Consider the following 25808-nt stretch of genomic DNA (forward strand, 5'->3'; position numbering starts at 1 on the left):
AAACTGGCAAGGTATTTTTTGTGGATACGCAAAAACGGATGACACACGAACTGCATAAACGGACCATAAATCTGTTGTTTGCGGCCCAAGAACAGCAGTGTCTATACAAGTTTAAGCTACCTGCACATACAGATGCCAGCAGGAATAAGGCCTGCTCTATCTTTTTTTTTTTTTTGTCAAGGCCGCTTGGCTCATATATAGGGCCGGGGATTTCACAGTGTTGTGCATGGGCCCAAAACAGTGAATAAGGACGTGTGCTCGCTGTAGACAAAAAGCTAGCAGACTTCTAGAATTCTACGTCCTGCACTGGTTGCCTTCCACTGAACACAAAAGGAGACATAAGATTCTGATCTAGGGGCCAACTGCTAGGACCCCCACCAATTACAAGAACTATCTATGACAATGCTGGAGATAGATAGACCCCCTTCTCTTGCTCCATCAATTAGTGAGAACAGGACTACTGTTTTTGTGATCTAAAGGGGTCCCAGAAATTTGCCCCCCACCAATCAGATTATGATCCCATCTCCTGTGGAAAGGGTTTAACAATCACACAATGTACAACCCCATTAAGGCAAGGTGACACAAGTAGTTACCATAGTATTGTTTTATCTACCTGTGGGGGCTACAGTGTGAGCCCTCAACACTTGGCCTGTCAAGGGCTATCAATTTGGTAAAGCTAAAAAACCACTATGAACTAATGACCTTTAACAAATAATCAGACGACGTCTTTTATTTCAGATCTGCTGTGAAAGAACTGAACGATGCTTTTGATTGGTTGCTAGGGTCATCACACACACTGTACGCTTCTATACAGGTTACATCTATGGTCCACTTGGGGTCATCTTTTAGTGACCAGGCGTTTGGAGTGTGTACATATCACTGTCTATTAGTAAGATCCGGATTGTATGATAATGTAGCATCTCGCTCATCACCACGAATCCAGTCTCGGCATACAAAGCCGTCAGCCAAGCCCAGCACCTCCTTTCTCTCGTGCCTTTTGTATCCTCGTGCCCACACTAATCATGGCTGACCAACAATGCTCCACCATTCTTCGAACGTCCACCATCATAGGCCGGGAACGGCGTGCGCCATCTTTGTTTCTGGCAACTTCCGTAGAACGCCGCCTAGCCACGCTTCTACGCCTGCGTGCTGACGTTGTCCGTTGGCGGTCGGCCATCTTTTCTGGCGCCGGGGCTTTCGCTCTGTGGTGTGTGCGGAGGGGAGGATAACGGGAGTCCAGGCTGCGGGTGAGTGCTTGCGGCCTGTGCGACTCCTAGGTTGATTTAGTTTACAGTAACAGTCGCATAAGGAACGGCGATTAAGCAGACGCAGCAGCTGCATCCGTGCCGACCTCGTCCACAAGCGTCATAACTACGCGCCACCAGCACCGCCATTCACTCCGCTGCCGGGAACACACCGCTCAGGAACCGCGGGGAAGACGCAGGGCACCCAGGTGAGCGCTCCCTCCCATCCATTGTGCTTTCTTGTGGCCTTTCTGTAGAGATTGCCGGATGTGTCCGCTGTGTGGTGCCTGGCGCCGTGCAGGCCGCAGGGTCCTTACATCCTGCCCCATCACATAGTGGATGCAAGCGCTCAGCTCCTACACCTGGATCGGAGCCATTGCTCGTACGATCAATCGAAGATCGCACACGAGGGATGTGAGATGAAGCCCTGGTGGGCACTATGGCTCCCCGTATACTGTATAATTGTGCTTATAGCAAGTGATCTATTGTATGGAGGATCTGATTGTTACTGTAAGAGGGAATTTGTGGGATTCTGCTTCATATAAAATGTCTGGTCCCAACGCTGTGGGAGATTGCGCCTGATGGGGTCCCATTGCAGGGCTGGAAATGGGGGGGCTCAAGGGGTCCCGTTGTTGGGCTGGAAACGGGGGGGGGGGGTGGAAAGGGTCCCATATCTGGGATTGAAGGGGGAGCTGAAAGGGTTCCCGTTGCTGTGCCATAGGGGGGGGGGTGAAGGTACCATATCTGTGCATATGGAGAGTGGATGTGAAATCCCCAGGGTCCTCCATTGATTGATGTTAATATGATGAAAGGTACAGGCTCAGGGTTGTGTAATCTGCTCTATGGATTTCCGGTGCTGTGCTGGTTAATGGAATGGATGCTATTACATCTGTCTCCACCTGCTCCTCTCCTGACTCTCCTCTCTAGCCTTGCTTTCCTCCCTATAGTCCCTTGTATTGCTATATCACAGCACATACATGGTAGTATTATTTATAATGTATTTTCATGTTATATGCTTATTGCAGTACTGATTACATCTTGTGGTAGCTCCATGTATAGCAATACCTGCCAAGTAGATGTGAGATCCATTGTAATGTAGTATGTGGCTCCATCTCTTCCCATGTAGTGATATTTTACCCGCTTATTGCATAAGATAAGATGGGGGTGTAAGACCACCAGATGGGACAGTACCGCATTATCTTTGTCCCAGTATGGCCTCCCTGGGAGTTTAGAGACAATCTGTACACAAAAGGTTTCAGCTCATTATCTTCACAATGAAATCAGGAAGTGAGCTAATCACTGCTGCCCCTACCTCCCTTTGTGGTGTGAGCCAATAGTGGGACCACCTGGGCATTGTTTAACCCATTGGTTGCCTCCTGATACACAATGAATTGTCCATTATCATTGTAAATACTTTGCAACACTGTTTTGTGATACTGAGGTTTTTTTTTTACCAGTGTGATAAACACACAAATATGTACTATGTCCCATATTATTTCTAGCAGCAAATTGTACTAGATTGTACAATAATACGATCTTGTGGAAAATCAATAGTGGTTTTGTTTTTTTGTTTTTTAATGAAAACTACTTGAAATAATGCCTAAAAGAGTGGGTTTTTTCTTTGCTTCTTTTCCTCCAGTTGTAATGGCTGCAGATCTTTCTAGTGTTGAGGCCTGGTGTGCAGTTCCGTGACTTTGCAGGTGCAGATGTTCCATAACATTTTCTTTATATCCATTGTGGATAGGGCCTGATGACTGACCCCTGACCTTATGGTTATTTTAGCTATAATATGCACTTTTTCTTATGAAGGAGCTGTCTAGATCTATTGTTTTTGTATTGATCACTTATCCTTATCCTAGGTGATCAATATCAGAGCTGTGATCTCATAGGCAGCACCCCTAGTGGTCAGCTGTCATGTGGCCTGTCCCATTCAAGTCAGTATGGCTTTTTTTTTTTAATCTTCTGTTCACAGTAATAGGGTAGAATTGTGTAAAAGATGAGGGTCTGCTAAGGTTATTGTCTATTCACTTCTGTGGGCAGTGATGGACATCCCAATGGTACCACACACTTAAAAGGTTAAAGTACATGGCAGTGGTTGCTATAGTAAATCTGGGACTGTCTGGTGGCCGTATTTCATGGACTGACCAGACTCTAGCATCATAATATGTATAGTTCCTTCTTCCCTGTAGAACAGTGTCGAACTGTAATCAAAGAACGAGGGTCTCCTTGTATCATATATACTATAATGCTCAACCTGATATAAAGTTATTGCCAAGTCGGATGCCTGGACGTATAGTTATGTCCTGCTGCACAAAGGGGTTAAAATTCCCTGCTTCTCAGCTCCACTGATCATTGATCTTCCCAGTGAGATGGGTTGCCATACTTCATTGTGACCCCTGCAGCCTTTACATCTCTACTGCAAATGTGTATTGTGCATCCAGTTTGATGCTCCACATACCGCTCCACGCCTATATCATATCTTACATGACTGAAGTCAGTATCTGAGAGATTCAGAAAGGAACAGCAAAAATGTCCTAAATTGATAAGTCAAACATAACTTCACAGATTTAGGCCCCTATCACATGGACGTTGTGTGGGCGTACATCTTTAAGACCGGCTATGGCGCCTGGCCGCACACATGTGGCACTGTACTGTGCATGGGAGACATTCTACATGCTATACCTTTTCCCGTTTACGGCCAGACACTATGCCTTGTTATGGAGAGGGGAGGGGTGAGCAGCGCTCATCCCTTCACCTCTCCATTGAGTGGCTGTATATACCGCAGGGCCAGCATATGTCCATGTGTGCATATGGCCTTACTCTCCTGCTGGCAGTTTTGGTCATACATTGGCCGTCCTTTAGAATCCATAACCCGCTGTGCTCTTGTAGGCCGAGATATACACAGTGGGACCAGTCTCTTCAGACTATGGGAGTCTATGATGGAACAGCAAAAGGCAAATCTCCTATTCTCTAAAATGGTTTCCTATTGTATTTGTTTGTTTGTTTTTTTTTTGTTCAAGTTGGGTTTTTGTTAGATAAGCAGCCCAGGCATGCCTGGGGGCACCCAGTGATCACGTGAATGCCAAGTACCAAGGAGACAGGGGAAATGCCACTTCCTCTGCCTTACACTTCTATATAGTCAGTTGTTGACTTGTTTCTGCTAGGTTTCAGGAGCAGAAAAGTAACAGCAAGGATGTGTTTTGGTGCCTTTAACCCCAAAACCACCAGGCATCAAAGGACGGTGACAGATTTCTAAGAAATTAGGAAACCTACTGCAGTGAACCCCCCAACCATGTACCTTATTAGGGTCTCAGACCCCTCCGCACATTGGATAATAACTGGCTACATTTACTTGCGCTCTGGCGTGAAGACCAGACCACCTGGGTCATCCCAGCAATGAGCAAGAATCTCCTATCAACCATATCTGCTGAGCACCGTTGTGACCCTTGAAGCCTAAACCCCCATTCCTTGTCACGTGCCACCACCAGTAAAATTGCTCTGTGAAATTGAGAGCAGAATAAAGTTAACATTAAAAAAAATTAAATAGTAATAAAAGAATCTCCCTGTTAAATATGTACATAAATTATATATGGCATCAGTCAGTATGCTGGGGATTATTGATACCTCTGACTTTGTTAATGATATCAGGTATCTCATGAATATATTAAAGGTAAAGCTTCTTAATAGCATAAGTATGGTAACTGGAGAGACCCCCTCGCCGGTCTGGTTATCTCCGCAACCAAATTTATATTCTTGTCCCTCTGCTCATAACATGAGCTATTCATTATAGGTCAGCAGACGACCATAGTGACAGACGGCACACACTACATCTAGTCTCCTCCTGCACTTATATTTTCTTCCATCTCTTCCCTGTAATGTGACAGTAGGATTGCACTGTCCATAAGTTTTTCAGGGAACTCGCCGATCATCATTCAAAGCTTTCAAACCCACCCCTCCACCAACTGTGTGCTGAAACTTCATCTGCTGCAGAGGGAGGGGAAAGTGCTCTGGGTGTATGGGTGTAGAGGAGAAGGGTGAGACAGTGTAACACCCTGTGAAGCTGCAACATTGAGTGGCTTTGGTAACATTCCCATGAGGCGTTCAGGCTATTTATCATAATTTTAAAGATTTGTTTAGAAGAAAGGAGGCCATGGATAACAAATATAAAGTGCCTAGATCTATGAGTAAGTGCCCCTAGTTTATCATACCCTATTCTGATGGTAAATTTCCTTTGAGATGTACCATGTGGATGAAATTGGTAAAAATTGTTGTGATTGAACACTGGTCCTAAGTTGGTCAATATCGGATCAATCGGTGTCAATCACCTGGACCCCTTTTCCCCCACTGGTCAGCAGTTTTTTTTCCAGCTTCATAGGCTGTTACACAGGATCACTGTGTGCTGTGTCTTCCTGTGCTGCTATGATATTACACAATGAAATAGCCTTTGAAGCTACATCAAAAAGGGTCTCTGGTTTCGCTAACCCTTATAGCTTATTGGAATAATTGTAAAAGTTGTATTTTAGTAGGTAGGCCATGGATAATGGTAACGGTCCCTGGATATATGAGTAAGTGTCCTTTGACAGATAAGTCTTATAAAGGTGTGTAGGACTCATGTCTAGTAGTCTCTCCTGTAGTCGTGTTAGTGTCCCAGGTCGCCCCAGTGGCTTATGTTTTTATATAATGTTGAGGTACTGTAGACGCTTCCATACAATGTTCTGGCGCAGATACACATTTGGGGTTTTGGGATGAGCTGGGAGCTTTCTCCTGGGCAGCCATTAGCCTGAGGCTGGGTAAACTGCTAATAATTACCATTACCCTGAGGTGCGCTATTTATACAGAGAGGTCTCCGAGCGCAGCACATAACCATGACATTCAGCGCCTCCGCATACACAGGAAATATTCGTACACAAATTTTCCTCCCATTCATCTAGGGGAGATTCCGCTTGGAAACCAGTAGAATAAGTGATGCACTTTTCCCCCCACAAATTGGTCTTTGTGTTCCTTTTCAAATCCGTGAGATGGATTTTTTTTGACGTTTTTTTTTTTCCATGTCAAAATCAGCCTTGTGAACACACACTTAAAGGGGATTTCCTTGGGATTGGTAGCCTCCCTGGTCAGCTTTTTAAAGGGAATTTCTCGGCAAAATCTATTTGTGACTTATCAATATGTAATTGTTGGAGGAGGGGGGAAACTGGTTCTTCAAAAGATCCGCGGCTTTATGCGATGCTTTGGTTTGTCAGTGGTGGAGCGGCCATCCTGGCTCATTGTAGACTTATAGTGATACGCGAGTGGGGCCCGCACTGGCTGGGACAGCCATTGCACTCACCCCATGATCACCAATAGCTAGGTCATTGATAGGTTTTGCTTGGCATACTAAATGACCATAGCTTTCGGCTGTATTAATTTCCGGGACACTTATGGTAATATATTTGGTCCTTTTTAAGTGGAATAAAATCCAGATATGCATAAGTGTTCAGACGTGGCATTTGCATTGTGTTTTATAATGGAATATACTAGCTGAAGAGAGCATGCTTGCCTAATTACATTGTGTTAACATTGTATTGTAAATACAAATGTTAACACTGTGTTTACAGCATGTTAACAAATCTCTGTTGAAAGCGGCAGGTGTGAATGCAGCCTCCTAATACCAGGCCAGGATTGATGTTACATTATCAGTGTAGGGTGGTGTATAGTATTGTCGGTGCCTATCTGTTCCATGTTACAGGTACCTGATATTGGTCGGGTTTCTGAAACATTTCATGCCGTTTCCCATCTGTGCCAATTGTTTGCTTGTTAAATCTGTAAAATGTTCTCTATTTTATGTCATTTGCATTAGCATTCCTTTTCTACCTTGAGTTGAGAATGGGGCAACAAAGGTGATTTTCTTACCAGGCAGTAGTGTGTGGAAGCTGGGATGATCTGTCGCCCTCATATGGGATTGAATCTCGGCAGCCGCTGTATCCACTGGGGGTCATAAACACCAATTAAACTGTTATAGTCATTCTTCCCTACTTTCCATTACACGTTACTCCTGTTTGAACATGATTTATAGTATTTGCCATAAATGTCTGATATTTTGGCGTTCAAGCATTTGCTTTTCATAATGGCTGCACTTGAGCTTAATGCACTTGGCTGTCTTCCTTATCCTCCATCGCCAGTCACGGTCGTACTATATACCATTGATATCATATGCCATATGTCTAGAGGGACACATGGATAGAAGAAGGGTTTGCTACATGAATTCTCAGGATGTTCAGACTGATAACATTACTAACCCTGATTTCCTGTGTTTAGGTGAGAGCTGGGCATAAAATCGAGGCAGGGGCTGTATCAGACTCGATGAGTTTCTTCCGTCATGTCGGAGAAGTCGGGCCAGAGCACAAAAGCAAAGGATGGGAAAAAGTACGCGACCCTCAGCCTGTTTAATACGTACAAAGGAAAGTCACTAGAGACTCAGAAAACTACAGGTAAGTTACGGCATCGTCTTGTCTTTGGCTGGAAATGTGCTGTGTATTTTCCTTGTATGTGTGCTTGTTTTACATGTGCACAGGTATTGTGTGCCATGCCAAGCCTTGGTTTAGTCTAATTCAGACAATTTCATCTCATGGTTTCTACTGGTAAACCATCGTAATCTATTCTTGTAGTAAGTGCTGGGTTGTATGTACTTTAGCTGAATTGTGGGACAGCATGACAAACCTACACCCCCATTCACATTTAATACATTTTCTGGGCCATCCTTGGTATAGGTGGTAATTATGTGATCAATGGGGGTTAATACTTGGCACCCCCACTTGTTTAAATCCAGCAAGGCAATTCCTCTGACATCTGCATGTGTGGATTAGTCTGGAGCTATGGCTGGCTTCTTTAATATACATACTCTATACCCATTTTTATTCTCTTGCTAAAAGCATCAATGTTTGGTGACAAATGCAATGTTAAATCAATGGATGTGCAGCCATAGACATGTGAAGGGGAGACCTTCTGTGTTTGTGGGCTGGAGCTCTGCCATCCCTCTACTGGAGGGTTATGTGTCAGTCTATCTGATGTGAAATACATTCAAAATTAATCAGTATGATCTGTAATTGAATTTTCCTTCTAAATTAATGTCTCTCACCCATGATGATCTTATAAAACCATTTATTGGATTCATTGTTAGTTTATATCTTTTATTTCCATTCATAATAACCATTATGGCTGCACTTTGTTGAATTCAGTGCATTTCTAATCATATATTTAGATGTATTAATTGCTATAGATGTGATCATCTGTGTGTATAATCTCCTGTCACTTTCTCCATTTACAAGTAATTTGTACTTGTGCAGAGGATGTAATTTTAGTATTAGATAACAAAATATGATACTTAATTGTCAAACTATAATAATTTATGCAACAATTAGCCTAACCTGGCGATCATCACTGCAGCTGCAAACCGATGCTATAAGTCTCCTAGTAATGCAGGGACCACGCTGTGTAGAGCGCTGATGTACTGACGGGTCAGGATTTGCAGACGGTCACAGGTGCATCAGATCTGCTTTGCCTCTTCGTTCCTCTAGTTTGATGTTACTGTGGTTCAGCGACGGCCATTGCACATGTTGTAACCTGAGGACCCTGTAACTCGAGGCCTCACTGTGGTCGGTGATCTCGATAGAGGTTTTGCAAATTTAAAGCTGTAGCTGTTATTTTAATGAAAGGCACGAACACAAATGTTATGTTTTTGGGTTTTATGTTAACATTGTGTTTAATTTTTTTTTTCCTTTTTCAATGTGAAGTTGCTGCACGCCATGGTCTACAAAGCTTGGGAAAAGTTGCCGTGTCCCGGCGCATGCCACCACCTGCAAATTTACCTAGTCTAAAGGCGGAAAATAAAGGCAATGACCCAAATGTCAATATAGTTCCCAAAGATGGCACTGGCTGGGCATCCAAGCAAGAGCAGGCTGAAGAGGAAAAGTAAGCCGTCACCCACTTATTGTAATAACTTGTCAATCCTATAATGAAGAGTTGAAAGCAACTTAATTTTTATGTTTTCCTAATACTTTAGAACACCGGAAGTGCCTCCTCCACCTCCTAAGCCAGTGGCTCCCCCAACAGCTGAGGTTCCTACGGTGACTAAATCTTGGGCCAATACCAAGCCAGGTGGGCAAGGAGATGGTAAGATGTGTTTTGTTATTTATTTTCCGCCCTTTCCTTTTGTTATCTCGGTTCGCAATGATGGTTTCATGTAGAGTAACTAAAAAGTCCGTGCCTCTTCAATTTATTGCTGGCTGCGGCCAGTGACATTTGCTCACATTATTGCTGAGTACATTCCCTGCTCTGTGTATAGGTCCGTTCTGAGCCCAATGCTTGTCTACAGGGGTGGCCAGCACATCACCTGGCGACACCCAAACAGAAGCCTCGGAAAGTATGCTGGAATTGGGTATCAGATTAGTTTACTTATTTTAACACTACACTGATGTAGCTCTGAGTATATGTACCTTTATTAACTTTATGGGAACAGGTTTATAGAACATCCTAACCATACGAAGAGATGGTTATTAAGACATGTTAGGAGTTTGTAGAACTCAAGTGGCAACAATGGGGTCCCATCCTTATCCATATCACACACCTTCATGAAGAACATGTAGCCAGACCTTCTCATTCACTGTGTCTGGCCTCACAAATGCTCATGTCATAACATGGACAGGAATCCCCACACTTTTTGACGTTTGGAGAATATTTCAGAGCCTACATATAAGATGGCTAAGTGCCTGAGGTTTATTGTGGGGTGGCTTCCTAGATGTGTCATTTTTTATAGAACGTTTAATCAAAATTAATGGTTATGTGTGAACATGTACAGGCGGTCCCCTACTTAAGGACACCCGACTTACAGACGACTCATAGTTACAGACGGACCCCTCTGCCCACTGTGACCTCTGGTGAAGCTCTCTGGATGCTTTACTATAGTCCCAGTCTGCAATGATCATCTGTAAGGTGTCTGTAATGAAGCTTTATTGATAATTCTTGGTCCAATTACAGCAAAAATTTTGAAACTCCAATTGTCACTGGGACAAAAGAAAAAAAATTTGTCTAGAACTTCAATGATAAAATATACAGTTTCGACTTGCATACAAATTCAACTTAAGAACAAACCTCCGGACCCTATCTTGTACTTAACCCGGGGACTGCCTGTACTTATATGAGCATTGCATGGATACAGAGTTCCCCACCTCTGCATATATCAGTACACATCCAAAAAAGGAAAACACCATGCAAACAGATCAATTTCTTATATCTTTTAGTGAAAATTGTCATATAATACAAATATTTTCTTTTTTAATAATGATCCATAATCCTTTTGAGTAATACGTCCAAGGAAGCACATTATACTACATTCAGTTTGTAGATTACCTTCTTAGTCCTCTTTCTTTGAAGGATATTGCAGTCTTCCTATAGTTGGGTATGTCCATACTTCATATAACCCATGGTGTTAAATGTCCTAAAAATACAATGACAAAATAGTTACCCTTTTGTCATATTTCAATATTTTAGCTTAAAAGAGATGTATATTGTACAATTCTTTGTGTAATGTATCATATATCGCTTATTGTTAACCAGCACTACTATTAGGACCTATAGCTTCACATAACTCAAACCTGTCAGTCTGAGTAGGACCGCCCACTTGACTCTTAAGAGCTACTCCATAATTTGCATCAGGTCGTCTCCTGCTCTGTAACTTGACAGATTGCTGGCATGCTCAACAGAAAAAGATGACTGTAGATACTATATCTGATGTGTTTCCGCTCCAGGTGTTCAGGTGAACAGCTACTTCCAGCAAGAATTCCCCAGTCTGCAGGCAGCCGGGGATCCAGAAAAAAAAGAAAAGGATGCCACCGATGATAATTATGGACCTGGACCCAGTTTGCGACCACAAAGTAATGCATTTATCATAGTCCTAACTTGAAATTTTCTGCTACCTCTCCATTCTGCCCAGCTATAAAATAGTAGTCTGCTGTTCCCAGTTCTTAAAATAATTGTGGGTCCTAGTGGTGAGAGCCACAACAATCAGGTGTTCATGATCTTTCCCATGGATATGTCATTTATACCCAATATAAAAGCCAGCAGCTATACACTTTAATGACATTTTTAGTTAGTGTTAGGCATTTTGGGTATCTTTGTCTTGTTTGTTTTACCTGGTGAGAAGGGAACACCTGGCATCCTGAGAGCCTTGTTGTCCGCCACAATACTACATGCAGGTTGGGGGTGGACATCTCAGTCCCTTGTGTAGACTCGGCTTTCTCAGTAGATGGGTTATTAATACTTTTTGCCTGGAAAACGCTTTGGTCCAGGATTTAAACTTGTTAATATATGACGTGGGGGGGCTTGAAAAATGTACTTGTCTTTTTCCCTGCTTCTGTTCAATAACAGCGTCACCTCTCAGTGCCAGCCTCTGCTTCGTACACGTCCCAAACACTGCTGCGCACCCGCCACCACGTTAGTTTCCGGCTGTTGCAGTGGTTATTTGTAGTCAACCCCTTTTAAACATGGTGAAATCACTGTTCAACTAAAAAGCCATCAGTCATCTTTTTGGTGCTAGAGATGAATGTTTTGTTTAAATTTGTTACGTCTCATTTCTAACTTCCTGAATCTGCCCTGTACACAGCTGATGTGGCCAGTTGGCGGGAAGGTGGAGGAAGGAACCTTGGAACTCCGCTAGCACCATCTGACCAAGAAAATGCTGCATCACTACCGGAGGAAGGATCGGCACATCCGGCTCTCCCTAGTGCTGCAGATCAAAGCAAGATTGCTGAGAAACGTGCTGCCACCACACAGCTAAAACTGAATGGACAGCAACCAGGCCTACCTCCTCAATACCGGGGCATGATGCCTCAATTTGCTGGAAATGTAAGGAGTCTCTTTACTTTACTTGGATGTTTATTTTTAAGTATTTACACAAATTTCTTACAAATTTTTTTTCTTTTTGCATCCAGATGTTTCCTTCCTATCCCCGACTTCCGTTTCCTCCTGTACAGGGGCAAACAAGATACCCTGCACCGGCAGATGCCAACAGGTAAACTTTTTATATGTGATGGAAGGAGGGCAGCCTCCATATGTACCTGATTAAGTGCTATAATAACTATAGCAATGTCACTGTAGATCTTGGGGATTGCAAAAAATTTCTCAATTATTTCATATTTTCAGACCACCCCGACGACCACAAGCATGGGCCGCAGAGGGCATAGAGCGCCCCTCAATCATTAGCGCTAATGAACTGAAAGAGCTGGATAATCTGGACACTGAAGCGGATGAGGGCTGGGCAGGTAAATTCTACTTTGTATACCCTATGGTGCAAAAAAAAAAAAAACCTACGTATTGGGTATCACCACATCGGTAACAACCCGTACAATAAAATAAAATTGTCACTTAGTCCGTACAGTGAATGCCGTTAAAGAAACTGCAAAAAAAATCTCACAAATTATGAAATTTTCACATCTAAAAAGTAACATTTACCCCGACATTGTATCAAGAAAAAGTACAGCTTGTCCCACCAAAAGCGGCCAAAAATAAAAATGTTACCCATCCATTAATACATGATGATGCAATCGAATTTCTCACAAAATAAGTTCTATATTCTGTAATATAAGTCATCCATAAAAAAGCTATATAAATTGCTTATCAGGGTACCGTGGCGACCCATAGAATAAAGATAACACATTTTTATGGTTACGGTGAATGGCCGGGAAAAAAAATGCTATAAACTATATATATATAATTTTTTTTTTTTTATTTTTTTTTTAACCACCACCAAGAAAGAGCTTATTAAATGTCATCACTAACTATAGAACCCCCACTAAATGATGTACATGAAAAGTGCATCTCATCCCGCAAAAAAAATGTCCAAATTGCAAAAATATAAAGATTTTATAGCCTGTAAAATGAGACCGTGCAGATCTGATCTGCATGGCGCCTCCTTCCCTTCTATCCCTCGCCGTGCGCCCATACAGCAGTTTATCAACACATATGGGGATCCTCATATTCAGGAGAAATTGTGTATAAACTTTGAAGAACTTTTCGTCATTTAATACTTTGCGACTGTTTAATTTTTTGCTAAAATTAATGTGTTGTCTAAGAAAAATTAGTTTGTAAATTCCACCTCCATTTTTTTAACCCATGTGAAACATCTTAAGGGTTATCACACTACATTTCATACGTTGATACATTGAGAGGTGTAGTTTCTAAAGTGGCATAATTTGAGGTTTTACTGTTACTTAGTCCTCTCAAAGTCACTTGAAGCTGAGCATGTGCCTCTAAATAAGGGTTTTGGCTTCTTCTTTTTTTTCATAAAAATAAGAAAAATGGCACCCAAAATTCTGAACCTGCAAACAACCTAGGAAAAAGAGGATGCATAAAACCCTATGCTAATATAAAGCAGGCATTTGGAAACTTTATAACTACCTTATATACTCGAGTATAAGCCTAGTTTTTCAGCACAAAAAAATGTGCTGAAAACCCAAACTCGGCTTATGTTTTTGTGGTAAAATTAGGGGCCTCGGCTTATACTTGGGTCGGCTTATACTCGAGTATATACGGTATCTGTCTTAAAAGCATAAAATTAGAACTTTGAAAAATGAATAATTTATATAATATTTTTTTTTTCCAAATTTCAGTTTTTTCTAATTAAAAAAGTTCTTAAAAATGTTCTATTCATTTGAAGTACAATCTCAAAATCCCCTGGATGAAGTGTATAACCTCGTAGAATGATACAGGGCAGATTGTAAAAAATCAGGCCTTGTCCCAAAGCCCTAAAATGGCCAAAACACGAAGGGGTTAAAGGAGTGTTATGGTCGCAGTACTTCGCTCCTTGAATTTGTATGGGACTGCCAGAAGTAGCCAACCAGTGAGCCTCACCAATCAATACATTTGAATGTACCACTGAGTCCGTATAGCAGCCCCTACAGAATGATATACTAATGTCCACCAGTGTGAGGTGGGGAAAGGTCCTCTTTAAACCCCCTTAATTACTAAAATTAAGAATTTACCTTCTCATAATTTGTAACTACAAAAGTGTGTGAAATATCTTGACACGTATTTGGTCTCTTCTAGGAGCACAGAGTGAAGTGGATTACACAGAGCAGCTGAACTTCAGTGATGACGATGAGCAGTCTCCAAATCAGAAAGAGAAATCAGAAAGCTGGTAATCTACCCCCTTTTGTTTCTTATCAATTATCCGTGTATCCACTGTGAAACCTTAAGACTCTTATGTATATGTAATGTAGTTGTGTAACTTGTAGCTTTTGTATTTGTTTTTCAACTGTTTGTATTTATCCCCTTTTTGTACTTTGAATTAAAATACAGCTTTTTGTACTCTTCAAGCGTTCTCCCCTGTATTTTATTTGGGCACACTAACCACCTAAGAATTGACTATTTACTGTCCGTAATGGTAGAGTGCAACCCAGACACTAATGTTTAGAACAAAATCCTGCAACTCTTGAGGTGAAGCTTTAACTACAAAATTGGATTTTATGTTACACTAAGGGGAAGACTTATCAAGCCTGCCCGAGAGTAAGAATGTGTGTTTAGTTGCCCATGGCAACCAATTACAGCTCAGCTTTCATTTTACCAGTGCTCATGAATATTTTAAAGGGGAGCTGTGATTGGTTGTCATGGGCAGCTAAGCACATTCTTACTCTGAGTCAGCTTGATAAATCTCCCTCTTAGTGTAACATAAAATCCAATTTTATAGTTAAAGCTTCACCTCAGACTATAGAAAATCATGTGATCATCCGCATCTTGACTGAACAGAGCTGGAAGGAGTCATGGAGGTTGAGAATAGACACTGGGATGCACCCTTATAGCTTGCTTGATGTCCTATAGGGCAGGTAAAGCATCATAAATCGGTGGGTGGCAGCGGCTGAAGGTCTCTTATGGTGGTGGACTAGTCCTGTGTGACTTCATTCAGCTATAAGTGGTCAGAACTGTGTAACTCTGCTCTGCCCTGTGACTCTGAATACTACAGTATGTTCAGTATTTTTCTGTGCTGAATCTCCCACAATATAGGACATAATCATGATCCATCATGATCATGTTAGCTATATGTGGGCTTTAATTGTCACAACAGTTTGCACGCAAGGTCTACAAAAGGGTTAAATAATTTGGTCTTGTCAATAATATTTGGTTTGTGTAAAAATGTGACCAACTTTCAAAGGAAATTTACCACACGGATGCAGTGCTTCAAAACCCAGCACACTTACATGCTGGTGTGTGCTTCCAGAAATGGCATTCTTTGGTGTGTTTTTTTTTTTTTTTTTTTTTTTTCTTTTTTCTTCTGATAGCTTAGTTTTTGAGAAAAGTCTTTTACAATTATTCAAATGAGCCTCAGTCACTGAATCCTTTTCTGGCTCATCTTATTTTCCATGCAAATATTTAGTAGATGCCTTCGCCTGGGGCCCCTGAGACTCATTTGCATAATTTGAAGACGTTTTTCGCAGGAAGAACGGGGGGTTTTTTGGTGTTTTTTTTGTTTGTTTGGTGTTTTTTTTGTTGTTGTTTTGCTTTTTTCAGGTGCCACACTCTAACAACTTAGCAAGTATGTGTTCTCGGATTCGGAGCAATGTATCCAAGTGGTAGATTGCCTTTAACAAAATCAAAACCTATTAAAAGGGTCCATATATAGTCTATTTTTGTTTGGAAAATTCGGAAGCAAAAGATAAACTGCATCTTAAATCTATTCAAAGAACAAACTTGGGTATATAGTTTGCCAACAGGTCTGCTCTGATAATTTGGGCATGTGCTCTTTCACACTCAATCTCCTAACCCATTGGGGACAATTCTTCACAAACTGCTAAAAGTTATGTGCAGTAGATTTGTGTGCAATGAGATTAGTATATGGGTGCCGTGGATTTATTGTTGGAATCAAACCTTTCCTATCCCTCAGTCTTCTTTGATTATTGGCCTGGGTGAAATGTCCCTTTGTTTAAGGCCTTGCTCTTGGCTGAAGCTTTACTTGCCATAGACCCTGTCAGAGAAATGGACAATGGAAGAACTGGTTCTAATTTTCTCATTACAATGCAGAATAAGATAGTGAAAGGAAAATAACAGCATAGGCAAACAGAACCTTCTAGAATTAATCATGTACATGGTAGATCTACAAACTGTTAAGCAGTGATCATTGTGGTGTGAATGTAATAACACTAAAATGGTGAAAAACATGTACCAACTATAGTCCCTGGGTTGTATCTGGCTACACATCAAGCAATTACTACAGCAACAATGAGTGGTCCCATATCTTACACTAAACAAGCTCAGAGATTCCATTCCTATATGTATCTGTAATGTCAGTGGACTATGTAAATAACATATTCACATTAGATCTATATGAAACTTTTGTACTTAGGGATGATCGCATTGCAAAAACTGAGCAGGTTCAATCAAAACCTATTGATGACTTAGAAATCTGCCAAGAGACTGAAGAGCGGCCTGCCAGCGCATCTTCACAAGGCCCCGCCGGGCAGAAATCTCTACTTGGGAAAGGTCCACCCCCTGATACACAGGTAGGTTGGACTCTGCTTTTTCATATACTGGATATTCTAAAACATTTTGAAGTCGTTGATGGTTGGATGCAGAATCTTTGTCCATCACATGGTATTCCTGAAAAAGTCACCAATATTAATGACTGCAGTAGCCATGGTCTATACAGCTACATCTGCCATGCAGGTGTTCATTGTTATGCGGCCTTTGGCATTTGGACTAGGTAGACAAATGAATGTGTTAAAATTTCCCCCTCCTGCTTTTCTTAGAGAATAAGGCTACATTCACACGGACGTATCCGTACCGTTTTTTTACAGGCTACATACGGCCACATTCATTTCAATGGACAATATTGAAATCTATATTTCATTTATATTGACGTTTTTTAAACTGGAGCGTACCGTACCGTATACTAGCCGTATAAAAATATAGAGCATGTCCTATTTTCTCCTGTATTTCAGTTCCGTATGCTATAGAAGTCTATGGGGATTTATAAAATACGGTTACATACATGCTGCATACGGATGAAAAACGTCACGTATATACGGGCTGATACGGCCCGTAAATACGGGACTGGAGAAATCACACGGTCGTGTGAATGTAGCCTATTTAGACAAGAACATTTATACAAGATAATATGTATTCGCATGTCAGAATTTCACAACTTGACTGTGTGTAGTAGTAGGTGGTATTGTGTTTGTGTGGGTTTTTTTTTTTTTTTTTTGTTACCTAATTTTGACTTGGTACCAAGTGAGCCAAAGTGATACTACAGTGTCATATGTAGAAAACTGCTTACCTCTAGCCCCATGGTCATAAGCCTTGGATAACAAGGCACACAGTGCCGGATTCAAATCAACCATGCAGACGAAATACAGGTTTAATCCTTGTGTCCATGAGCTGGTTTGGGCTGATAAATTTTGTCAGTGGATTTTCTGGACCTGAACTAACAAACTGATTTAAGTTTGATTTCAGGCCCAAGAAATCCTAGCAGCGTGGCAGACTGAGCTTGCCTGTGGGCAACAGACTTGTGAACAACTTGAATTCTATGTATATCTGCTCACCTAATGGATCAGAATGTTGCCTCTATGGTTTAAAAAATACATAATCTAAAAAAAAAAAAAAAATTAGGATTCCTTGTTTAACACCTTTTGATCTCAGTCTAAGGCTGCATTTACACTGACATACGCCGACGTACATCCGCTGCGATGGTGAGGAGGAGGGGTAACCCCTCTCCATACAATGCATTGGTTACGGGTCGTAACACTGGGAAAAATAGGACATGTCCTATCTGTTTCCTGTGTACAGAGCAGTACGGTACTGTATCCCTCTGTGTGGCCATAGTCGTCTATGGAAGACCCTTCTCATAGTTTCTTATTAGGGGACAGAGATGCTTTGCAGCATGTACAAATGGGAAGAGGGGTACAAGCCACTACTATACGGTGTTGCCTGTAGCTTTGCCATGAAAACAATAAGACAAATGTCCCCCAAATGTCAGTTTGACTTTTCTGTTCACTTAAACCCTTATTATTGTACAGTCAGTTATTTCAGGCTCATAGAAATACTATACAAGAACTGAAAAATGTAAAGTTAACATAAATACTGGATTTTCCTACTAATATCCCTAATCCTGTGGTGAGTTAAAAAGGGTTAAGTGTCTGATTGCTCAGGAACCCCTGTCAATGCTCTGCCACCTCTTTCTTTTGGCATGCTTCATTTTTTTTTTGTCTTTATCATTTACTTTTTTGTCATGTTACAGGAGAGGCGCCAAATGCCTCCATCCCTATTATCTCTTGATAAGACTATTCCACCGCTATTGCAACCCAAAGGTGCTCCTCAACAGGTATCAGGTTTTGTTTTGTTTGTTTTAAGTTTTCATCTTTAATTTTAATATCCCCTTTCAGCAAATTGAGAGAACTTGCAGATAGGTTAGGATCTCCCTGTAGGATCTTCAAAATTACTCTTGTTTATATGGTGTATGAATGTAAATCGAAACTAGTATATTTTATAATTTGTAGCTCCAGACGAAAAAATTTCGTCCCAATTGGATTTTCAAGATTTTGTGCTTTCATGGGAATACGGATTATCAATAAGTCTCATTAGAGACTCCTTAAAGCTGATCATTGCAGCCTGTGACTAAAGTAAAGCATCCAGAGAGCTTCACTCTACTTTGCACAGTAAAATAAAATATGGTGTAGAATATATTTTCTATGTATACATTTCATAGCACTCTATAGGTGGGCAGATGTGTATATATAAAATTTTACTATAATTTTTTTTTTTTTACATATTAAAAACCTAGAACACCAGATTTTCCATTTAAGACCATGTTAACCAAATGAAAAACCAACTTTACATGTTACAGCATCCGTCTCAAAGCCGTCAAGCAGCACCCTCAAGACCGGCACCTTTACAGTCCCGTCCCAGTGAGGATGAGATATGGAAACAAAGGCGAAGACAACAAACAGAAGTTTCTGCCGCTGTGGAGCGAGCCCGTAAAAGGCGTGAGGAGGAGGAAAGGCGAATGGAAGAGCAGAGAAAAGCTGCGTGCGCTGAAAAGTTAAAGCGCTTGAATGAGAAGTTTGCCACTGCTGAAAAAACATCTGAGAGACCTGCATCTGAAAAACCCCTGGATGACAAACAAGTAACAGAGTTGTCTCCCCAAGAACCCTCCATCTCTCAGGAGGAAGAGGATGTGTCTAACCATGTGCATCCTGTGCAAGAAAAGGAGCCGGAGAGGGCCGAAACTCCAGTGCAACATGAAATTGAGGACGTGATCTCTCAGCCTGATACTGAACCTCCTGAAGAAAATGGCAGCATCAGTGGGTTGGAAGCCAAATCTCCAGAGCCAGGTATGAAATCTTTTGTAGACCATTTGCAGACCATGGAAACTCATTTGTGTGCTGGTTAGATCTCATGGACCAAGCACATTGCACTGGGTAGGAGTCCTTGCATCATAGTGATATCATACTCTGCCGACCAGACAGCAGTGCAGATGTTGAAACAATTGTCTGCAGGTAGACAGGTGATTCTGTCTCCCAAACCTGATGGAAAGGGGGGGTTGGAGCCATTGAGAATAGTTTGAGTATATTAATATTTGTGCTATTTAAAACAGTAAATGGTTGATCCCAATTTTTATTACCTTAATCCTGATTTAAACATGCAAATGTGTTGTGTTTTTTTCCCCCCAGTAGTGGCTGAAGAACCACCATTTGCAAGAAAAGATAGCATTTCAAGTGACAGAGCACACACTCCTCCTGATGTACCCATCCAGCTGCCATCACCTATTCTTCAGACCCCTTCAGTTTCATCTTCAGTGTCTAGTCTGCCACCTTCACCATCACCAGTCTCCGAGCCAATGATGCCACATGAGAGCGAATCTGAAAGTGGAACACAGACACGTCCTCCGCTTTCTTCTGGATACTCAAAACAGTTTCAGAAGTCTTTACCTCCAAGATTTCAGAGACAGCAGGTAAAATTCTTAAGACATCTTTACATGTTATAGCCTTGGCTCCCTACCGAGTGCCTTTTTTGTCTGCATGTATGAAAAAGTGAATAAGCCTTAAGAGTAGTATTCTGTTAACCCTGAAAACCCCTGGCTGACAGAAAAAGGTTCTTAAAGGGCTTGTCTCATCGTAGCAAGTTAGACCCCCACCGTTCAGCAAGTTAGGGCCTAAGTGATGGGACACCGACAATGACGAGACTTCGGGCCGATGTACCCCCTTCGCACCCCTAGATGACCAAAGCAGCATGAGTATGGCACTTGGCAATCTGAGTCAGCTCCATAGAGATGAACGGGGAAGCCTGCGCATGTGCAAACAGCTGCACCGATAATCTCGAGTTCACTGGGGGTAAGTCAGACCCGTTCTCGTAGTCTGTGGGGGTCCCATCACTGATAAACCCCACCGATCAGCAAGTTAAGCCCTATCCAGTGGATAGGGCCTATTTTGTTATGACGGGACAACCCCTTTAAAGTGAGAAGAAGGTTTTCTGAGTATAAAGAGTCTGTAGAGGAAGAAACTATAAAATTTAGTCAGGTCCTATAATTAGTCCTCGTGTGCACCATTATGATTATTCCAGGTTATGTGGAGGCATGATCCTCAGTGCCATTTATTTCCTTTTTATTTTTCTCAGGAACAGATGAAACAGCAGCAGTGGCAGCAACAACAACAAGGTGTACTATCCCAGCCAGCCCAGTCTCAACCTTCTAGTAGCCCTGTTCCACCACCCCAACACAGGCCTCTCTACCAGCCCTTAGGACCCCATCCTCAGCATTTGGCTTCCATGGCCTTTGATCCTCGCTGGTTAATGATGCAACCTTACATGGATCCCCGAATGATGTCTGGAAGGCCAGCAATGGACATTCCACAAATGCATCCTGGTAAAATATATTAATTTTTATTTTATTTTTTGTGTTCTGATCAATATTTTTTTTCTACTTGACATTATACCTTATACCTTGTGCTCTCTGTTTATGCAGGAATGATACCAACCAAACCCCTAATGAGACGTGAACAGATTGAACCCTCATCATCTGCTTCTGAACCATATGAGCACATGGCTCGATCAGTTAGAGACCACGGTGTCCCAATATCTGAGCCTCGTATGATGTGGGGAGCTGAGCCCTACCCACACCCTGACAGCCCACAGGTTCCTTCATCAACAAAAGAGCCAGAAGAACCTGAAGATTACAGGTAGGATTGTATGTCTTCTCCTACTGCATGTACATCGGTGCAGATCATTATCCTTAGCAGGGACTTCCTACCCACTGACCTCAGCAGTGGATTTTAGACTTCCCAAATATTCTTAATCAATTATTTTTATTGTTTTAGGTCTGAAACACCGCTGGAACAAGATGTTATGACTGAAAGCTACTCATTGGACCATAGTCCTTTTGAACCCCAGCACAAAGTAGATTTTTTCTCAAGAACACGAGAGCCAGATCTTCACAGTGCGCCTATTAGACAAAGCGAACCTATTCAACTACCTCAATCTGAAGAAAAAGATGCAGGAATATCTGCATATGAACCAGAGAAGCAAGTATCTCCCGAGGAAGTATCTCGCATTGATATTCAGCCTGTGTTAAAAAGGACTTTGTCCAATGAGTCAGGTCACGCACAGAAACAAGATGAGAGGAGGGTGGATACAATACATGTGAGTGCTAAAATATCTGTTAGGCCACCAGAACCGTCAAAGGAATCCATGGATGATAAGCCAAGGAAAGAAAGTTTTCAGAGTTCTAAGCCACTTGATATCTTGAAGACCGAAAAACCCTTCAAACCCAAGTCCGAAACCAGATGGGGCCCAAGACCAGGTTCCCGAAGTCGGGAAGAAGGTATTGATAGACCAGTAAGGCGTTCAGGCCCTATTAAAAAACCTATTCTTCGTGACATGAAGGAGGAGCGTGAAATGAGGAGAGAGAAGGAAGAGGAAAAGAGTGGGCATGAAAAACCTATGAGACATGAAAAAGTTGAAAAGAAAACACTACAACAGCAGCCAGTGCCAAGTTCTATGTCAACTACTACTAAAGCTGAGCTAGATAAGCCTTCAACTGAACCAGCTACTCTACCTAAAGTGTCAAATACTAGCGCATTAAATTCAGAAAAGTCATTGGAAAACACTTCAGATTCAATATCCAAGCCAATAGCCCAGCAGGCTTCAACTGCCCAGCCAAATAAGGAGGATAAAATGGTGCGAGTGGTTAGTAAAGAAAATAAAGAACCACCTCCTGAGAAGCCCAAGACCGATTCTAAGCCTCCATTAGCATCTCAGCCCACGCATACAATGGTACCACACCGAAGGGACCCAATTCTTCCACCCAGGGCTTACAGGAAAGAGGCTAGAGACAGAGACTGGTTTCCTGATCAGGGGTATAGAGGTAGAGGCCGGGGAGAGTATTACTCTAGAGGAAGAAGTTATAGGGGTTCCTATGGAGGCAGGGGACGTGGAGGTAGAGGACAAAACAGAGATTATCCCCATTACAGAGATTCTAAGGCACGTTCTGATCCTGCTCCCCCTGGAGCTTTAAGGCGTAGGGATGAAAGTGAAACGCGTAGTGAAAGCTCTGATTTTGAGGTCTTGCCAAAAAGGAGAAGACAACATGGTTCAGAAACTGACTCGGATAGTGAAGCCCATGAAAGCGCAAGTGACACTCCTCTTTCTGATAAGGAGACTGCCAGTCGGAGTAAACCTCGTAGAGATGAGCGCATGGATATTAAAAGAGCACCCAAATCTGTCTCTACTCTAAAGTCAGAAGCTGGAACTTCAAGGGCAGAAATCAGACCAGTCGAAAGGCATTATTCTAGAGACGACGAAAGCCGAACAAAACCTGGCTTCTTGCCAAAAGGCGAGCCTTCCCGTAGAGGCAGAGGAGCTGGAAGTTTTCGCCGTGGTGGTAGAGATCCTGGCATGCGTCCAACACGCCCCCCTCCTCCAAGAAGACCCAATTATAGAGACAATCAGTGGATTCCACGGCAGCAGGATTCAAGACCTCCACCACCTCCACGTTTAGACGAAGTTGACAACCGACATCAAGATCACCAAGTATTACCTTCAGGTGACAAGAGACCACCTATGAAGTTCGAACGCAAGTTTGATCCTTCCAGAGACAGACCAAGGAGGCAGAGACCTACTCGACCACCCAGGCAGGATAAGCCTCCACGTTTTAGGCGTTTAAAAGAGCGAGAGCGGGAAGATGCTGGCAAACCAGTGGAAGTGAGTGGATCTTCTAATCAAGGAGCACCAGCACCAAACAGTGTCCATGAACTCCCATCAGATTTTTCAGGGAACAAGACCCCAGATTTGTCCAATCACAATTCTTCTGACCAAGCCAATGAAGAATGGGAAACAGCGTCTGAGAGCAGCGACTTTAATGAACGGAGAGAGAGGGACGAGCGGAAAGCCGCAACATCTGCTAGCATCCAGACACCTGCCCCTAGCAAAACGACTGATGGTTTGGCACAATCGCCACCCAAAAGGGAAATCGCAAAAAGAAGTTTCTCTAGTCAGCGACCTGGTATGGATCGCCAGAATAGACGTGGCAATACCAGCGCTCCAAAACCTGGAAGACACTACTCTGGTCCCAGGGGTGAAAGGCGAGGTGGAACATCATTACAAAGGGGAAAACGCGGGTAAGACTTCTGCTAATGCTTCTGTATTTGTATAAAGATGGAGGCAGGAGCTGCCAATGATATAATAAACGTAAAGCAACCCTTAATCTTCTCCACTCTAACCAAGATCAATGGGAAATCCGATTGATGTTTTTTTTGCAATACCTTTTTAGATATGTTTATTCTAAATGCAGTATTTTGAAGAGGTGATCATTTTTTTTTTTATTGTTGATTTACTAGGACGGTCGATGAACAGATATCAGGATTAGGTGGAGTAGATGCATCCGGTGGCAACTCTCATCATCATTATCACAACTATCACCAACATTCTGAAGATGGGGGTTCCTCAGCCCAATCCAAAGCTGCCAAGGATGCCCCTGGCAAGAAAAAAGAAGAACCTAAGCTGGTTGTCAAGAAACCTAAAGAGAAAGTGGATGCTTTGTCACAGTTTGACCTGAACAACTATGCAAGTATGTTTCTTTTACCTATATTAAGCTTTATATAATGGTTTTTCCTGAAAGAAAGGAGATATAATTTTGGAAAATGACTGTTCTAGGTTTTTGGATTTTACTTTTGCACAGTGGCTTTTAGTCTACTGATATCTTAAGTTTAGAAGGTAATTGAGATAGTTTATGGAATGTTTATCTTCATATTTAACCTTTTTTGCTGCTTTTTACAGCTGTTGTGTTTTTCAAAATGACTGGTTCACTCCTGTGGTATAGTTTAAGGCCTATATTAATATAAGCGCTATTAAAGGGAATTTGCTTATAGATAAAGTAAGCATAACGTGTCCTGCCTCATAATCTTTCTTCAAAAAAATCTATGGCACTTTGAATCAGGTCTCATTGGATGGTGCTGGTTGATCTCCAGAACCTTGAATTCTGCAATAGTTGGGGCATGTCTAGAAACTCGCAAAACTGAAATTCTGCATCAGATGTGTCAATCAAATCCAGATGTTGTGTTGAAATGTTGCTGCAATGTCTTACCTGTCGGAGACTAGTAATTACTAGCATAGCTGATATGACTATCTAGTATTGCACTTGCTGCTTCATGTTATGCAGTAGATAATTGTGGTCATCTTTGGTCTCAGGTGTTGTAATAATAGATGATCATCCTGAAGTTACCACACTAGAAGACTCTCAGTCCAACCTGAATGATGGCTTTACAGAAGTAGTCTCCAAAAAGCAGCAAAAACGCTTACAGGATGAAGAACGCAGGAAGAAAGAAGAGCAAACGGTACAGGTATAATGTTCTTACAGCGCACAATCCAAAAAAACTTGCTGGTCCCAGAACAGCGAGTTATTTTAATGTTGAACAAATAGTAGAGATGGATGTGCACTGAGCTTATTCAAGGGAATGAAGTGAAATAAGCAAAGTCTGTGGCAACATGTATTTTAGTGCAAGCCTCTCCACATCATGTACACGCAGCCTTGTAGTATTTGCCATCTTGTCAGTGCTTTAGGATCGGAGTGCGCAAAATTGCCAAAAATGATCGAAAACTTGTTTAAAAATTGACTTTAATTTGTTTTCACATTAATTTCTGATGACCCTTCCCTTGCATTTTGTAGGTTTGGAATAAAAAAGGCTCAGGAGAGAAAGGACGAGGCCAAAATTCTAAGCTTCCACCCCGTTTTGTGAAGAAACAGCAGCAGCAGCAAGCAGCTGCATTACAGGCCCAGTCCTCAGGGCTTACTGCTCCACAAAGTATAACACCCACAGTATCTGCTTCATTGCCTCCAAGTCAACCTCCAGCTTCTGCTCAGACACAGGCAGCCACAAATGGCTCCGATTTTTCTGGACCTGTAAAACCACAACCTCCATCACAGGCACCCAGTGCGTTGGGGACAGAACTTTGGGAAAACAAGATGACGACCCCAAGTGTTCTGAATGATTTGTCCAAAAAATGTAAGTCATGTGTTACTGTGTTAGGCTACCTTAATACAAAGATGTACATTAT

The 25808-nt window shown here is 42.0% G+C and overlaps 1 protein-coding gene across 7 annotated transcripts in view; it reads left to right on the forward strand.

Moving 5' to 3' along the window:
* The first annotated feature begins 1103 nt into the window (after positions 1 to 1103).
* Positions 1104 to 25808, forward strand: part of PRRC2C (proline rich coiled-coil 2C) — a 36758-nt gene continuing 12053 nt past the window's right edge. For 2 of the 7 annotated variants that reach the window (XM_072127364.1, XM_072127366.1), the window contains exons 1-19: positions 1104 to 1453; positions 7539 to 7711; positions 9014 to 9191; positions 9283 to 9392; positions 11027 to 11152; positions 11881 to 12122; positions 12209 to 12288; positions 12420 to 12538; positions 14322 to 14412; positions 16612 to 16768; positions 18502 to 18585; positions 19108 to 19594; positions 19934 to 20214; positions 20877 to 21123; positions 21223 to 21436; positions 21575 to 23872; positions 24092 to 24321; positions 24942 to 25093; positions 25420 to 25756. In XM_072127364.1, the coding sequence (XP_071983465.1) occupies positions 7600 to 7711; positions 9014 to 9191; positions 9283 to 9392; positions 11027 to 11152; positions 11881 to 12122; positions 12209 to 12288; positions 12420 to 12538; positions 14322 to 14412; positions 16612 to 16768; positions 18502 to 18585; positions 19108 to 19594; positions 19934 to 20214; positions 20877 to 21123; positions 21223 to 21436; positions 21575 to 23872; positions 24092 to 24321; positions 24942 to 25093; positions 25420 to 25756 (5545 nt within the window). In that variant the 5' untranslated portion in view covers positions 1104 to 1453; positions 7539 to 7599. The remainder of the gene's footprint in view (positions 1454 to 7538; positions 7712 to 9013; positions 9192 to 9282; positions 9393 to 11026; positions 11153 to 11880; positions 12123 to 12208; positions 12289 to 12419; positions 12539 to 14321; positions 14413 to 16611; positions 16769 to 18501; positions 18586 to 19107; positions 19595 to 19933; positions 20215 to 20876; positions 21124 to 21222; positions 21437 to 21574; positions 23873 to 24091; positions 24322 to 24941; positions 25094 to 25419; positions 25757 to 25808) is intronic. The other 5 variants (XM_072127362.1, XM_072127365.1, XM_072127361.1 and 2 more) reach the window with 5 other exon arrangements.

The sequence above is a fragment of the Engystomops pustulosus genome, chromosome 10, assembly GCF_040894005.1.
Source record: "Engystomops pustulosus chromosome 10, aEngPut4.maternal, whole genome shotgun sequence".
Taxonomy (NCBI): Eukaryota; Metazoa; Chordata; class Amphibia; order Anura; family Leptodactylidae; genus Engystomops; species Engystomops pustulosus.